Genomic DNA, 17,362 nt, shown 5'->3' with positions numbered 1-17,362 from the left:
CTGTCCCTGGGATAGCTCCTCCCACTCAGTGTAACTAAGTGTCTGTCCCTGGGATAGCTCCTCTCACTCAGTGTAACCAAGTTTATCTCCCAGAAACGCTCAGAAGCCTTGGGATTCATATATTTAAAAGCATGAACTAGACAACTCCCTAATATGCAACTAAATTCTACAGAAAAGTAAAGAAACAGGATTCTGTACGACTTGTTTCTGAACACTGATAACACGGCCGTGCTAAAATGAGTAGCAAATCCTGATCATGCCAAGATTATTTGTAATATCCATGTTGAAAGAATGCAGAGGCAAGAAAGACACATGTATGTGGTGATGGTCTAGGAAGGAAGGGAACAAACTCGTATGGTTCATAATACAAGCAGAGAATGATTAAGACTGAAAAACAAACTGGTGACATTGTATGTTATTTCACAAGTGGAATCAACCGCTCCTACTCCTGCTCCTACTGTCTGAGCTAACCATTATTTTTACATATCCCCAGTTCTGGAGCCCCCAAGTCCTGGGCTTCTGGGGAATATAAAATACACTGAAGTCCCTGTCAGAGTCTGCTGCTGTCCTCTGTTTTCCTTTTCTTGATCTTCACATAGGATTTTGACATTGGAAAACCTCACATGTTTCTCCTGCCAAGATAGCATGTGCTCATCCAACGTCATTTAATTTTAGAGGTGTTACGATCATTGATCACCCTCTCTGGGAGAAATTTATTTTTACAGAAAAGATGAAAATTTGTTGTGCCTGTCATACAGTCCGCTTTGTGATTTTTATAAAGAACAGCAAACTAAGCCTTTGTTCCTGCAGAGTATCTAGTCACGTGTCAGAAAGAAGGCCAAGAAATTAACTACATGCATAGGACGCCGCCTTTTGCTTTTCCGATCTAGGCGCTGGGAAGTTCATCAATCAGATGTTGCCAGGGCTGAATGGCACGGGCACAGGAAAGCCAGCATGCAGGCTGAAAGAATATGCTGCGGTTCTTGCTTTGCCTTTTATTGACTTTGGACAACTATGCAGCTGAACTGTACCGTTTATTCCTCTCTGAAGAACGTGGCCATCCCAGGACTGGCATGAGGACTAAGGAGGAAAACACACACAGTTGCACAGTGCTGTGTCTATTGTCAGGACAAATCCCAGCTGCAAAAGCTCAAAAGGAAATGCCAATGTCAAAAGGCTCTAGTGACAAGGGCAAACACAGGACAGAACCAAAGTTCTCTGAGTTGACGGGTGGGTGGATTTGTTGGAAGGTAGGAGCCGTAATTATGGACTTGTTGGGGTAAGGGGGCACTAGGGTATGGCTATGTTTTAAAACACAGTCCTGTCTATTCATTTACCCCACTTCACCTCCCCTAATAAACCATTCCATATTACTGCAACATCAATGAAAGTAATGCCTGGCTCTAAAATACCATGAATGTCTCATCAAGAGCCTAAGAAAATTGGGCTAAAATTGTTCACCACATCCAAATTCAGAGGATGCCATTTTTCTCTCAGTGAGGACTGCCGTGTGGCTGGACACACGAGGGGATGTGAGCCTCTCACCACAGAGCAGTGGTTCTCAACCTTCCTAAAGCTGGGATCCTTTAATACTTCATGCTGTAGTGATCCCCAACGACAAAATTATTTTTGTTGCTACTTTAGAACTGTAACTTTGCTGCTGTTATGAATGTGATGTAAGCAGCTGATACTTCTGATAGTCTTGAAGGGGTCATGAGCCACAGGTGGGGAACCCCTGCTATGGAGGGTAACTGGACACACTGTGGACATTAGTGCCTCTCATGGTGAAGGTCCCCTTCTGAACACAGAGGTTTCACAAGGAGAAAAAGGCAGAAAGGGGAATTTGTACAAAGATGGTGAAAAAAATATCAATCAATCATAGCAGGCCCTCAGCTTCACTCAGAGCCCGTGTATGGTTGATGGCAAGGGGCCTGGATTTCCAGTCGATATAACACAACTGGAGTGCATACTAGACTTAAAAACATATATTTTTTAAATTTATTGCTTGAAAATTTTATACAATGTATTTTGGTGTGATCATTACATTTTTGTTCTCTAGAGATTTGCTTAAAATATTTGAGAAGGCTTTGTGTAAAGTCATGAATGACCATCTTGCTAACGTGTGCTGAGGTTCACAATGTGTTTTATATATGTGTGTATATATGTGTAATTTGTGTATATACACACACAGATGTATACATATATTTATATGTATTTGTGCATGTATTTTACATACATGTTCACATGCATTTAATAGTGCATCCTTTTACAGAGAGGGGCAGTTTGGCCTTTAGGTCCTTGCTCTTGACTGTTTTCCACATCTTTAATCCATGCAATAGTCTGCTCAGCACTTCGTATTCACCATCTTACCCAAAGGCTTCTTTCCTGGAGGGCACAGCGCTTAGTAGAACATTGCTGATAAAGACGTCTTATCCATGCATGTAACAGATACAGGCATTGAGTGAAGACCTTGTGTGTACAGGGAACTGAGAGAGGCCTTTGGGAGTTTCCTCTCTCACTGCAATACACACAACTCCTGGATGGCCTTTTATTTTTGTTTTGAAGTGCCTTATGTTTCTTCGATTTGTCAATCACAAGTATTTTCCAGGAAGAAACACACGCAGTATAATGATGACTACTTGTGTAAGTGCAGTCGGAGCTCTGAGGAGCTGACAAGTGTGTGTGTGTGTGTGTGTGTGTGTGTGTGTGTGTGTGTGTGTGTGAATGAAAGAGAGAGACTTGTGCATCCCTTCTCCATCTGGAACTGCAACACTCAAAGCTTCACAGTAACAGTTGCACATGGTGAGCTGGGACTCAACACATTCTTGTAGCAGTTTGTGGGTTCACCTGTTAGCCTACGCAGCCTCATTGGCAACTTCCAGACCACTACGAGACCCTGTTTCAGAAACAATACTGGATAGCTTCTGAGGAATGACTTCTGCTTTCCTCACTCCACACTCCACACACACACACACACACACACACACACACACACACACACACACACACTCATAGGACTTGAGATGTCACTCACACACTATAACATCTTTGCATTATTCAGAAGTTGAATCATTTTCAGTTGTACTGCAGGGTGGTGTCTTAGTGCTCTGAGTGTCACTTCATTTGCTGTTGACTCCCCTCTCCGATGGCTACTCAGGGCGGGTGGAGAGTGCCAGACAGCTGTCATCTCATTCCTGCAGAGGATGTGCCACGCGGTAGTACTTGTTTTAGTATGATGGCAGGCGTGTGTGGTTTACCATTAGAAATAAAAGTGCAGTTCCAGTGTTAAATTTATGTCATTAAAGTAGAATTGGACAGCCCTATTTCATACTACCCAATTGAGGATGCTTTTTATTTATTTTTGCCATAACCACTGAACCATAAACTCTGCCCAGTATGTGTTGAAGCATTTTTATGTTTTCTCATCATTCTTTCTTGAACGGACAACCTTGTGGTCAGAGTCCCTGCCCCTCTGTGTCTCCTTGGTCCTTTTGCATTGACCATATGTTTCATTTGCTTGGGGGCTGGAATTTTCAAAGTTGGTTTATCAAAGCAGTTATAAAACTAGATCCCTAGGGAGGAAGAGAATTAAGGTCATACATATATATATATATATATATATATGTATATATATATATACATATACATATATATACTTTTTCATTTTGGTTTGGTTATTCAGACCAGGTACCATGAGTACTTCAGGAATTTACTAAAAGACATTGATTGAGTCTTGTAAATTACATATAATCATAGAAAGCCTTGAGAATATATAAAAACATTTTTTGAGCTCTATTATTCTTTCTTGTATTCATTGAATTAGAGAAAAGCACAGGGCATAAAAATGTAGACAATTATATGTGTATTTCTGCTCATCCAGTTACTTAGTCATCTATTTGTGTATTGGCGTGTGAGAGATGCTCACTACGACTTGCTGGACAGCATACAAAGTACATAGCTGTTGTCTTAAAAGACTTAGCCCCATACTTCATGGAAATCTTGCTTCCATTTATATTGTTTTCTTTTGTCTGAGTGTGCATGTGTGTGTGTAAAAGCTTGTGAAAGCCAGAGGTTGGCATCTAAGGTCCTCCTCAGTCACCTTCTGCTTCATTTTGTTGAGACAGGATCTCTCACTGAAGCTGGAGCTCACTCATTGGAGAGACTTTCTGGCTAGAAGGTCTAAGCGAGCCTGCCTTCTGCTGCTTTTCAGTGCTGTGACTACAGATGCATGCCACTGTGTCCAGCCTTTTACATGGATGCTTGGGCTATTTCAGATTTTCTGCCAGGGCAAGCACTTCACCAAGTAAGCTCTCTTCTTGTAGAGAAAGACTGAAACAGCAGAGAGAACGGGAAGCTGCTCATCTTCCTCCAAGGCTATCAGGTGCTGGCAGTGCAGCTGGCTCCGAAGTGTCCTATGCTGACGCTGAAATGGGGGAAGAAAACGCTACACCGGCAAACCCCTTGGCAACAGATTTATATAGAATCTTTAATTATATAGTATTTTAAGAAAGGCCCATTCTACTTACAGCTGATGGTTATTCCCAGTTCCACGCTGTGCTTCTTAGGCAGTTTTACGTGAAATGTTCCACTACTTGGGATGACAGACTCTGTAATTTCAAAACAGAAGAGAGTGTTTATAGATCTCAGAGGAGACTGGATATTGGGTAGGGATAGTCTTCTGAATTAAAACATTTCCATCCTAAGCTGTTCATTAAGACAAGGGAAGTTCTAACATGAAACATTCCATTACAGGGGTAAGCTCTTTTAGATTCAGAGGTAAACAACTCACAAACCTCAAGAAGTCCCTGAAACTTATAAGATGATCCAGGTCGCTTGACTACTAAAGTTATAAAAACATTAAGAACTTCTGGGGAGAGCAGGGACTGATCAGATCCATTGATCTGTGTGACCGTTGTATAGTGAGGTCCTGTGTTACTAACTTTCACAAACTGTGATCACGCTGGGGTAGGCTTCTTCAGTGATTAGCTGTTTCAGAGTTGTCCATGCTCGGATGAGTAACCACTCACCTCTATCCTGCACATAATCCAATAAGTTCGTTAGTTTTCCAAGTAGGACTTGGGTAGATCAGTGTTTGAGTTGTCATTGGTGCTCTACCTGGGATCTGTAACGGTTACTTTCTGAGCTCACCCGCATCTCTGCTTTAAGTCTCTGGTGACTCGGATGTAGGCATCCCGCCTCATATCTGCAGGAGTACCTTTCTCCCCAAGACCCCAGGCATCTCTCCGACTTTATTCATAGGTAGCTGCAACTTTCTAATCCCCACCTCAGACCTCTGCTGGCAGTTGGTCAATGGCTCCCTCTCCAACCGTCATTTCCCTTTCCTGTCTGAGTAGGTCTTCTTTGCAGAATACCATGGAATAAATTCAGTGATACCCTAAGAAAGCGCCCTTCATCCAAGACTTTTGTAACAGTACCAAAAGCAAAGGAAACAGCAGAAGAGGAGGATCATGGGATTACTACTCTAGCCTACTCTTACTGGTTCATCACCCCCACTAAAGCCTTGCTAACCCCCCAATAGACAAAGATCCAACTACAAAAGCTGATAAGCAGGTAGAACTATTGAGCTCCCTGGTACCTAGTCCAATTTGTTCACTGCATGTGTAACACATTTTGCACACCTAGGCAAAAATTAGGACTGTCCTCATGGAGAAGTTAAGAGTCTGTCTTAAATTGCTCTTGGCCTTTTGTCCTTTCCCTTGAGAAGTCTAAGCAGTAAACTTTTTACAAGCCCAGAATCTGATCTTCCAATTTAGAAGGTTCACCACAGAGCGTTAAAGGAGAGAACACAATAAAAATTTGATTTCCCTCAGCCCCTCCAGGATGCTAGAAAGTCACCTGTGACAAAGACCCCAAACTGCCCATCTGGTTCAGGCTGCAGCATGGTCTTGTACCCCAGCATCCTCCCTCCACTCTGCTCTTCCTTCAGAGGGATGAGCTAACCTGCGACGTTCATAGTTCCTCTCAGGCTTCTAAAATATTCCCGGGACCAGTCTGGTGTCAAAGACTGACTCAGTATCTTTGCCTTCTGTTCTCAATGAACACTCCGATGTTCCAGGACGTGAACCTGCATATTTACTTATTTATCCATTAAGAATTTGCATGTTTCCCATTTCGTAATGATACAGTAAGCATGGAATCTGCCTCTAGGTAGAGACATGCCTTGGATCCCTCTCCTTCTGAGTTAATTCAGTCTGGCAGGTTGGGAGGTCAAGGGCCTGGATAGGGGGCCACCCCTAGGAAGGCAAGTTCACTTTAAGATAAAGATAATGTACCTTCCCTACCCAGAATTCCTGCCCCCTATTGCACTCTTTGTGAGCTGTCCTGGAGTTCAGATGGGTCTGCCTGTATTTCTGTGTTAATAGAAAGGCCTGACAATTGCTTTCTCTTTTCTTCTATTTTTTTTCCTTAGATGTGAGCCAGAGCTTAAGTTTGCCTTAAAACTCCCTAATGCTCAGGCTTCATTGCCTCTTTTCTAAAAGTTTCTCTTACCTTGGGACCACCTGCCACCAAGCAGCTACTGTCCATGGGACCACCTGACACCAAGCAGCTACTGTCCATGTCAACTTAACTTCTCCCTCCTTCAATTATAGGTGCTGCAAGATCTAAAATTTGCTTGCTCTAGAGTTTTCATTTTAAACTCTAAAAAAACTGTATCCACTTTCTATTTTTTCCCATTGTTTTTCATTAATGAGGTTATGAACACTAAGAGAGGACCCTTAATTTCCCAGTATCAAAAGCTAACTCTCCTAAGACTCCCTGAGATTTCTGGCAACATTTTTTCCTACCTTTGTATCCTTCAATTACTCATGAATATGAACCATTGCTGCTCTCCTAGACAGCACCGTGAAGATGACTAGAGGCAGACACAATTATCCAGTCAGGCAATGAACTTCAAAAAGACAAACTAATTTTGATGCACTGGGGCAGAAATAGAAATGAAATAACTGATAATTATGACATTTTACTTTCTGATATCACATACGTCTGTGCACATTGTAACTATTTTCTAAATATTTCTTCTTTCCCTGCCTTCCCTCTATTCCTTTCCTACGTCTTGATTGTTTAACATTCTAAAAACAGAAGCGAACCCCTTTCCATCTCCTAAGAGAGCATTTAAGACCTTGGAGGTAACAAGGAAACTGGGAGTGCTGGGTTTTGAAGGGTCTGTGTTGTGCTCACTTGCACCAAAAGCTGGTCTGCAGAAAGAAGCAAGAAATAAAAATGTGTGCACAAGGTGCAAACAGGATCTTGAAGAGTGCCAACATTAGGCACATCTGATTGGAGCTCCTCAGAACTGTGGAAGCTCATACTTCCATAACCCCCCTTTCTTCATAAATCAGCACATCTGATTGGAGCCCCTCAGAACTGAGGAAGCTCATACTTCCATAACCCCCCCCCCTTCTTCATAAATCAGCACATCTGATTGGAGCCCCTCAGAACTGTGGAAGCTCATACTTCCATACCCCCCCCCCCTTCTTCATAAATCAGCTGGGATGCATTTCTGATGCAATTACTGAAAGATGCAAAGACTGAGGCAATAGAAAAGATGGGATGGGGAGCACGCGGAAATCTGCCACCCAACTGCTCCCAGGCTTAGCCAGCAGTTTCCATCTGATTGCTTAGATAAAGCTGGCCTGGTCAGTAGTCCTTAAGAGTGCATGGAGTGACCCAGACACAGCAAGCAAGATGTGACTATCTCACCGAAAAAGTTTGTTTACATGATGGATTACATTGATTGATTTTTGTATGTTGAACCAGTCCTGCATCTCTGGGATGAAGTCAACTTGATCATGGTGATATGAGTATATATAAGTGACCCCAAAACCTCTACCAGAGAACTCCTACAGGTGATAAATACCTTCAGTAGTGTGGCAGGATACAAGATCAACTCCAAAAAATCAGTAGCCCTCCTATACACAAATGATAAAGAAGCTGAGAGGGAAATCAGAGAGGCAACACCTTTCACAATAGCCACAAATAACATAAAACATTTTGGGGTAACACTAACCAAAGAAGTGAAAGACCTATTTGGCAAGAACTTTAAGTCTTTGATGAAAGAAATTTAAGAAGATACCAGAAAATGGAAAGATCTTCCATGTTCTTGCATAGATAGGATCAACATAGTAAAATGGCAATCCTACCACAAGCAATCTATAGATTCAATGCAATCCCCATCAAATTCTTCACAGACCTTGAAAGAACAATAACCAACTTCATATGAAAAACAAAAAATTCAGGATAGCCAAAACAATCCTGTACAATAAAGGAACTTCTGTAGGCATCACCATCCCTGACATCAAGCTCTATCACAGAGCTGCAGTAATAAAAACAGCTTGGTATTGGCATAAAAACAGAGAAGTGGACCAATGGAATCAAATTGAAGACCAGGATATTAATCCACACACCCATGAACACCTGATATTTGACAAATAAGCTAAAATTATACAATGGAAAAAAGAAAGTATCTTCATCAAATGGTACTGGCATAACTGGATGTCAACATGTAGAATTTAAATAGATTCATATCTGTCTCCATGCACAAAACTCAAGTCCAAATGGATTAAAGACTTCAATATAAATCTGACCACACTGAACCTGATAAAAGTGGGAAGTAGTCTTCAATGCATGAGCACAGGAGACCACTTCCTAAATATAACCCCAGTAGCACAGACACTGAAAGCAACAATAAATAAATGAAACCTCATAATACTGAGAAGCTTCTTCAAAGCAAAGAACATGGTCAATAAGACAAAAATGCAGCCTACTGAATGGGAAAAGATCTTAACTAACCCCACATCAGAGAGAGGTCTGATCTTCAAAATATAAAAAGAACTCAAGAAATTAGACATTAAAAATTTAAATAACCCAATTAAAAAATAGGATACAGAACTAAACATAGAATTCTCAACAGAAGAATCTCAAATGGCCAAAAGACACTTAAGAAAATGTTCAACATTGTTAGCCATCAGGGAAATGCAAACTGAAACAACTCTGAGATACTATCTTACACCAGTCAGAGCAGCTAAGATTAAAAGCACCAATGATAGCTTATGCTGGAGAGGATGTGGAGTAAGGGGAACACTCATCCATTGCTGGTGGGAACGCAAACTTGTACAACCACTTTGGAAATCAGTATTGCGGTTCCTCAGAATATTGGGAATCAACCTACCTCAGGATCCAGCAATACCAATAAAAATAAGAGTCCATGGAACTCCATTATTTAGTATCCATCTCATATTTATTAGGTTATTTTCATTTCTCTATTTTAAGAAAAAAAGTTCTCAGAAAATGAAGAGGCGCATAACGCATGTTTATATTTCTGCCTCTGTGGATGAATATATCTCCCACAAATTGGGACTTAGAGTCACAGAAGCCCAGGAAACACTGACTGAGAATACTTGGTACTGCAACAGCAACTGTTGCATTCATTTTTAACATTTTACATTTATTTCTTTGTGTGGCAGTCCTCTCTTTTCCCTCCCTCTTTTCCTCTTCTCTCTTCTTCTTTATCTCTCTCTCTCTCTCTCTCTCTCTCTCTCTCTCTCTCTCTCTCTCTCCCCCTCCCTCCCTGTGTGTGTTGGTGGGGAAATGGTACACAGGTGGAAGTCAGAGAACAACCTTTGGGAGTTGGTTCTCTTCTACCTTGTAGATACTGAACTCAAGCTTGGTAGCAAGCACCTTCATCCACTGAATCATCTGCCCTCCTTGCTTTTGTACAATTTTAATGCAGGGAAATCTGACAATGATTAACACTATTAATGACATCAGAGGACATATTATGACTTCCTGGAACAGAGTAATGTATCACTGTTGACTGTGTGTGATTTGAAAAAATTCACAAAGGGGAATATGTATCAACTAATGAATCTCTTTGATCAAACTGTGGCTTCATTCTAATCTTTATATGCCAGTGCGATTTACTTTATAGCTGGTATTTTCCGTATATAATTATTTGGTTGCGAAAGCAAAGGAATATTTAATTCGGGGTTCATAAACAAATATGGTTAATGAGGAGAAGGCTCCATTATTTGGACAAACAACAGGTTTAGCGTCAGTGGATGTAATTCTGAAAACAAATGATGTTTATTTTCTAAGACCCCTGTGATTATTTTGCACTTCCCTGGTTTTGCTTCATCTTTGTTAAAACTATAATTAAAAACACATTTGGGTAAAAAGGTTTCCTCCTTTCCCATTGGTCTGATTTCCTGCCTGCAGCACTCATTGTTGGCACAGTAAGATAACTGCTACTGCATCATTTATCAGCCGAGGCACCCCGTGAGGAGTGTAAATGTTAGACTCTCCCCCACTCAGATGAAAGCACCAGGGCTCTGGCCCATGGCCAACAGCACTTCATATGTTTGCGCCGAGACTTCTCACAACAGATACCGTCAGAGTGGAAGTGGGAACTTGAAGATCTTGTGGTATTCACTATATAGATTATCATTTTAAAAAATTGAATGGGCAAAATGGGAGAAGATGAGGTTCTAACTTTGTAAAATCCTACCTAGGTAAAGGATTCCAGTAAAAGAACTCAAATAGTGATGGTGTTGAGTGTCTTCAGCTTTGAACGCCTCTGCCTGATAAACTCACTAAGGTGCTTGCATAGCATTGCACTGCTGGTTTAAAAAGACAGACACAGGCAAGAGTGTGTTCGCTTTTAACCATCCCTATGGCATTTAAAATATTTATTAAATAGAGATCGCTGAGCACTGAAAGCCAAGGGCTGGAACATTCATCTTGATGTGTAAAACATCCTGAGGCAGAACTCTGGAACTTTATGGCTTACATCCAGGCAATTAGGCATGAATCCAGAAGGAGAGGCCGGACTTGACAGAGCCCGCATCCACATATTCCCCATCCAGGTCCCAAGTTCTGAAATGATTGAAAAGGATTTGCTTGTTTCTAAAAGTTTCCAGTGATGATTCCAGTAGACAAGGAAGGACCTGGCGTGTCTTCCTGAGGGTTTTAAGGTTGCATCTGCACCCATCAGGAGAATTAGTGTTATCAATTAGTGATGTCCACCATGAGCAACAGCAGGAGGATAACAGATGGAAACACATTCCCCACCCCGGCCTATTGTAGACGACCTGAAATATCTATTTCATGACCTTTATTAGACCAGCTGGGTACTGAATAAAGTAGGCTTAATAGATACAGCTCCTATTTTTCAGGAGCTTAAAGTTATTAAAGTATTAAATCAACAAATATTAAAAATATATATGTAGGCACATTAAGGATGCATGAGACACCAAATAAAATTCCAGGGTATACAAAATAAATACATTTATAACACAAGCAAACACTTGGATACTGTGATAATTTTTACAAAGACGGCCAAATTGCACTGGTCATTGCACTGGTCATTGCACTGGCCATTGCACTGGTCATTGCACTCCCGTGGTGTCATTACAGTCTTCTCCCCGAATTCCAGGTTCGAGAAGCCTGTTCTAACAGTTTCATGGTGGTGAATCTCTAATATCTCCTGTAATAATTTTATTTAGCAATTTTTTAAATCAAAAAGGTGGTAAAGCAATAGAGGGAAAATGGGCTGCAAGTCAATAGATTTAGTGTCTGCCATTCTCTATTAGACCTAGAGTTTCCCCACCAGAACCCCAATTCCCTCTTCATGCATAAAGCAAAGGTACGGGATTGCAATAATTCTTTTAACCCTAATTTTCTGTCACAGTTGTTAAGTATACTCTGTGGGGCCACTGGACGGCTTTCTTGTTTGATAACTAAACCTCTCTGCCACTTGACTGATTCTTACAAGGTCTTTCTATCCAAGTCCTGCTGGATCACAGGAATTAGAAGGCACACACTTCAGAAAAAAATGGGTCATCGTATAACAAGAAAAAAGTCGATTGTAGAAGAAAGCAGTCCCAAGAGACCAGGACCCCCAGAGAAAGCAGATTTAAACCCAGTTCTGACACAAACAGACGTTCATAACCAAAGTCTCCTCATGGAGCCAAATGCGTTTCATCAATTCCTTCCTTCCCGCATTTACCGTGGACCGACTGAGGCCTGTCTATATTCTAAGCACCATTTTTTCTCAGAGAACTTATAGTTAAAACTTCACACTGACAGCCTTTTAAATTAAATTTCCATTTCTTTTAAAAGATATATGACAATGGGGACCTTTTACTCTCCTAACTGCCATTACGTATACATCGTGCAGGAGAATCACTGGCTCCTGACAAATATTTGTTTGCATATGATCCTTGTGTCTAAAGGTATGCCTTTACCTTTTGGTAAAAAAATCACTGGATATGTAGGGCCCATATTTTGCGGTGTGAAGACAATCAATCTTCCCTTCCCTTCATTTCTTTCCCTCCATCCCTTCTATTCTCCCTTTCTCCCTCCTTTCTTCCTTTTGCCCTTCTTCAGTGATGCTGGGTATCAAATCCAGGGCCATAGTTCATGCTAGATAAGCTTCATACCACTGAGCTACCTTCCCAGCAGACAAACATCTATGAATGGTGGGGAATTATTTGGGAGGGAGGGAGGGAGATGGGATAACATGAAATAGGAAGGCTAGTTAGGGTGTGAACACAACCACAGTACATGTATAGAAATGAAAACACACAAAATTATTTTGTATCTTGACTAACAAAAGCAAAAGTAAAAACGAATACCTCAGAGTCAGGTTGGTAATCATTTGTACCCCTCCTCTGCCTCTGATACCTAAGGTTTCTCCTAGTATATATTTTTTTTTTAACCTGCTGGTTTTTATCACGTTCATCTTGTCCATTGATTATATGTTCATCTCTACCCTCCCTGTCTGTATTTAGAGATGGTTTCTATCATCTATTAGAATCAATCCTCTTGACCCTGGTGAAACAATCTTGAGTGGAATCCTCCTTGTCATTCCCATAAGTGTCCAGTGAGATTTCTCCTTAGACTAAAGACCAAGTACTTGCCTACTGGCCTTACATCTATTCAGCCCATGAATTTTCACGGCTCCCCACCTAACTGTCACGTGTTCTCCGCAGCAGGACCAGTGAGACAAGGTGTTCTTGTTGCTGAGCCTAAGGAATCTGGTTTCTCTAGCTCAAACGTGTAAAGTTAGAAAGAATAAAGGTGACATAAATTCTCAAAATCACATCCACAGTGGACATCAATTGTCTGATTTGTCATGTCAATCTTCAGGTCTTCAGTGGAAATTTAATGAATGAAATAAACAATGCAAAACGACCGAATAAACCTCTTAAACAAAAACATGTTGGGTATACATGTATAAATATATATATATCTATATCTACACCCCCCTTTCTGCCATGTAGCTGACATAAGTCATGTGCAACCCTCTCCTGACACTATCATGGACTTGAGGGTCAGATTTTACCTGCAACATCAAATTCAATCTCCAGTGTGACTTTGCTTGTGATGGAAGAGTCTCGCAGGAGCTGATTGGCTTCCTCGAAGGTGCTGTCTTCGGTTGGGATTCCATTAATGGCCATTACTCTGTCTCCAATCTGTAGCACCCCACATCTAGTTCAGGACCACATGAGAGAGGCTGGAGTTAGAGTCAATGATCATGGAGCTGCACTTGCCAGGGTACCTCATTTAATCTTTGAAAAATAACATCACCATTTGATTTTCTAGAGTCAATTCTACTGGCAAACATGTTAGGTCAACTGCAATGCCCTTCACTCTTGAATCCCATGGTTACAACTGTGGTCAAGTGGGTTCTTAAAGATCCCAGGGAATTAATAATTTATAACTATGATAGCACTATAATCTGACTGGAAGGAACAGATAGCAAAGATGAATGTTCATTCCTGCAATGCAGAGAAATAACTTCAGTTGGATGCTAGCCACTTTTTTGTATAGATTTTTCTCCTTTATAATTAATACAGCCTCTAGTTTTCCAGTGAACAAAATCTGTTAAATTATTCCTCATAATGCTTCTCAAACCTGATAAAAACCATAAAATTTTATCATCAGAATGGATAGTTAACTACATTTTGCTTTTGCTGCATTGAAGTGCTGTTCCATTATTTATTAGTTATTCACAGATTGCTGGGGTTAGAAACGCAGGGCAGAAAGGCTGCTGGGAAGGGAGAGTGCCTCACCTCTCTGCTGGGCTGTCAGCTTCAATATAGGAAATCAGAGGCGGGGAGGAGAGCGTCTCCGTGGCAAACACGCTGCCCTGCAGTTGGAGTCCAAAGCCCGTGACAGGATCAGCTGTCAGGACCACCTCTGTGGTTTCCGTGTGAACAACCTGTCCAGCCAATCCCACAGTGCTAGAGGCTAAAGACACTAGAGGAAGAAACATGAAGAGGGTGACTGGAGGTTCAGGCAGGCATCAGCATTTCCAAAACGGAGTGGTATGTCTGAAGAGAGGCTCCCAGGCAATGGAGGGAGCTTAAATACTGGCCTTACAGCAGAAAGGCCTTCCAGCTTAACAGGGTAAATGCATCTCCCAATTTGTCAGACTGGAGTCATGGCCAGTGTAGCCACTCCAAATCCTTGTCCCAGGAACTGGGGAGAGACTGTGAGAACAGGAAAACCCTGGGATCCAAGCATGCTGTCTAGTCCTGGGCTGTGCAAGCCTCAACTGAGGAGGAAATGGGGCCAGGTCCTTCCATTCCGGGATGTCTGAATCCCTTTCTCTGGATCTGGGATGGCGTCTCTAAGACTTCCCACTTCAACCCTATGCGACATGAACATGGCAACCTTTTGTTTTGAGGAAACAGTTTCTATGTGGCCCCTAGAATAGCGAGGCTCTCTTGGTTTCCAGTCTTTCTCTAGTACTGGGTGGGCGTGGTGAGCCATCCAAACTTCATACATTCTACTTGACCCCACATTCGCTCCCTCCGTGTTTGTTCCTTTTCTGCCCAGCCGCCAGCCCCAGTTGTCTCCCATTTCAGCCACTTCTCCTCTACTCACGCATGTCTCTAGCCGGACATCTCTGTCTTACTTGCATCCCCAGCTTTGGCAATGAAAGCGCCATTCCACATCTAGATGCCTCTCTTAGCTCTGGTCCTTGTGCACACCATCAGTCTGCAAGGGTCCTTTGTCCAATGTCACCTTCTCCATGTGGGTCTTTAGCTCACTGTTCTAACTTAAAGTCACTTCCAACCCTGCTCCAACCCAAACCCATTTCTTCCTACTCTTTTACATGGGACAAATAGAGGTGGTTTTTGTTTTGTTGACACTCCTTGCTCATTCACAGTGTTTTCCCTTCTCAAACTGCTTTTTAAAATTCTGTATTCTCTATATATTTCTGCTCCCTAATCGGCTACTTTGCTACTTTTCCTAATTTCTCCATTTCCTTGCTGACTTCATGTCTCCACTCTCCCATATCGTAACTTTAATGATTCTCTGTCCTGACTGTGCTGACAACTGTCTAGCACACCGACTCCGTGGCTCTTCCGCTCCCTCAATGTCCTTCACCCGCAAATCCATCCTTCTTCAGCTCTCTGTCAACACAGCCCAGGGCTGTGCTCCACCTTCCCTTCAAAGATCCCCAAGGCCTTAATATTTGAAACCTCCTTTTACACCAGATCCTGTGTTAGTGACTTTCCCAGCTCCTAGTCTGTTTCTTCTCTATCTTGTTTGTAGTAATACTTCCTGTTGCTTACCTTCATGCTGGCTGCTGTTCAAACCGTGTTACACGGGACAGAATTTTCCTCTTTAAGTGAAAGCATCCACAGACATGGCTTTATATTTTAAATATAAACAGAACAACACTAGCTGAAGCAGGGATGGAGGACTCCAAAGCACTTCCCACAGCCTCACATGAGACCCCAGGGCCGGTAGCTGGAAAGCCCCCATCATCTACCTGTTGCCTTTCCTTTCTCTTATTTCTCTTCACACAGCACTTGGAAGCCTGGGGACCACTTCATAGAAGTGTCTGTAACCAGCAGAGATTCTTAAAGGCTGCATGATTTGTGAATATACTCTGCATTCTTTGGTAATACCCAGTCAACACTCCGTCTATTACTGAACTGTTGAAACCTGCCAGAAAGGAACAGCAGCTCGAAATTCTTATTATGGTCTACTGGGCTCTAGAGTCTTTGTTGGAAACACGCATGCCCCAAGTTAATTCCTTACGTATCTATTTTGAATGCCTCCATCCTTACAAATGGTCAAATGTCACTTCCTAAGAGAATGAGAAGATTTGTCCTGGTAATGAGCATTTCTTAGGTAACATTTCAGCCGCACCTCTTCTGTCTCTGTGCTCCCACCGCTCTCTCTTTTCCCCTTTCCTCCTCTCCCCATTTCGAGGTTAATTCTTCCTTATCTTGCTTTTTTTCCCCCCTCTTGAGTCACTGTCTCACGCAGTCCAGACTGGCCACAGGCTTGCTGTCTGTGAAGCTGAAGATAGCCTTGAAGTTCTGACCTTCCTAAGAGTTCTAACCACCCACGCGGTAGGATTGCAGACATGGACTATCTATCACAGCCCTTCTTAGCGACTTTTTGATTTTCTCCACCGCTTAGTCCTTCTGTGACCCTACGCCATGGATGTGTCTCTTGCCACCTTTCTAAGCTTACCCACTCACTCTCTTCATTCCAACCTTGCCCTGCAAAACTGCTCTGATTCTGACACAGATGCACACTTGTCTCCTTCGTCTTTGCTAACACTGCTCTCACTGATGACTCTGACTGCTAAAAATTCAGTGGTCCCATTCACTCTAACTGCTGTGCAGCCGCTGGCTCCAGGGACAGTCCCTTCCTTGTAAATTGCTCTTAAGGTGTCGATGAAGATTTGGTATTAGCCTCTTCTGTATCTGCCCCTGCTGTATCTCTTCCACCCTCTGGCCCATGAAACAGATCCCAGCCTTGGTCCTGTGCTCAGTTCTGTCGTCCTTGCCCTCACCAGCTCTTATGTCATCAGTGGCATCTTCTCTTATCTCGCTCCCTCTGGCTTCCGTGAGGAACTCTTCACCACAGGTACTTTTTCATCTACAGACACAACTCAAAGGACTTCAAATTATTTTCTAAATTGGGGAAGTAATCTTGACTTGCTCACGCATTCTCTTATGTTCTAGTCTCCTGGTCTTGAAATCTCAAAGCAGCCTCTGACTCATGGCTCCCCGTGCCCTCAAATCCATCAGTTGCTCAGTCCTAAGAGCTGTCCAGCTTTCTCCACTTTTCCTTTTGACACCCCAGTTTGGGATTTTATTTCAGCCATTCCAATAAGCATGTATCTGGGTTCTTTAATGCTCAATGATTTCTTTCCCACCTGGGCTACAGGTAACACAGCCTTCACTATGTGGGAAGGCAGCAGACCACAAATCTACACTTTGCACAGGCTGTGGATGACCCGAAAGTCTAACATGTGACTTGGCGCCAACATATTTAATTCTGATGTGTTATCTAGTCTGATGTTTTACAT

The 17,362-nt window shown here is 42.2% G+C and overlaps 1 protein-coding gene across 1 annotated transcript in view; it reads right to left on the bottom strand.

Annotated features, from left to right (window-relative positions):
- Grip1 (glutamate receptor interacting protein 1) overlaps positions 1-17,362 on the bottom strand; it is a 263,579-nt gene that overhangs the window by 65,690 nt on the left and 180,527 nt on the right. Inside the window, 3 exon segments of the mRNA XM_005357916.3 lie at positions 4,527-4,607; positions 13,364-13,509; positions 14,094-14,280. Of these exon segments, the coding sequence (XP_005357973.2) occupies positions 4,527-4,607; positions 13,364-13,509; positions 14,094-14,280 (414 nt within the window).

This window comes from Microtus ochrogaster, chromosome 24 (assembly GCF_000317375.1).
Source record: "Microtus ochrogaster isolate Prairie Vole_2 chromosome 24, MicOch1.0, whole genome shotgun sequence".
NCBI classification, from domain to species: domain Eukaryota; kingdom Metazoa; phylum Chordata; class Mammalia; order Rodentia; family Cricetidae; genus Microtus; species Microtus ochrogaster.
This window is presented reverse-complemented; position numbering and strand designations above follow the sequence as displayed.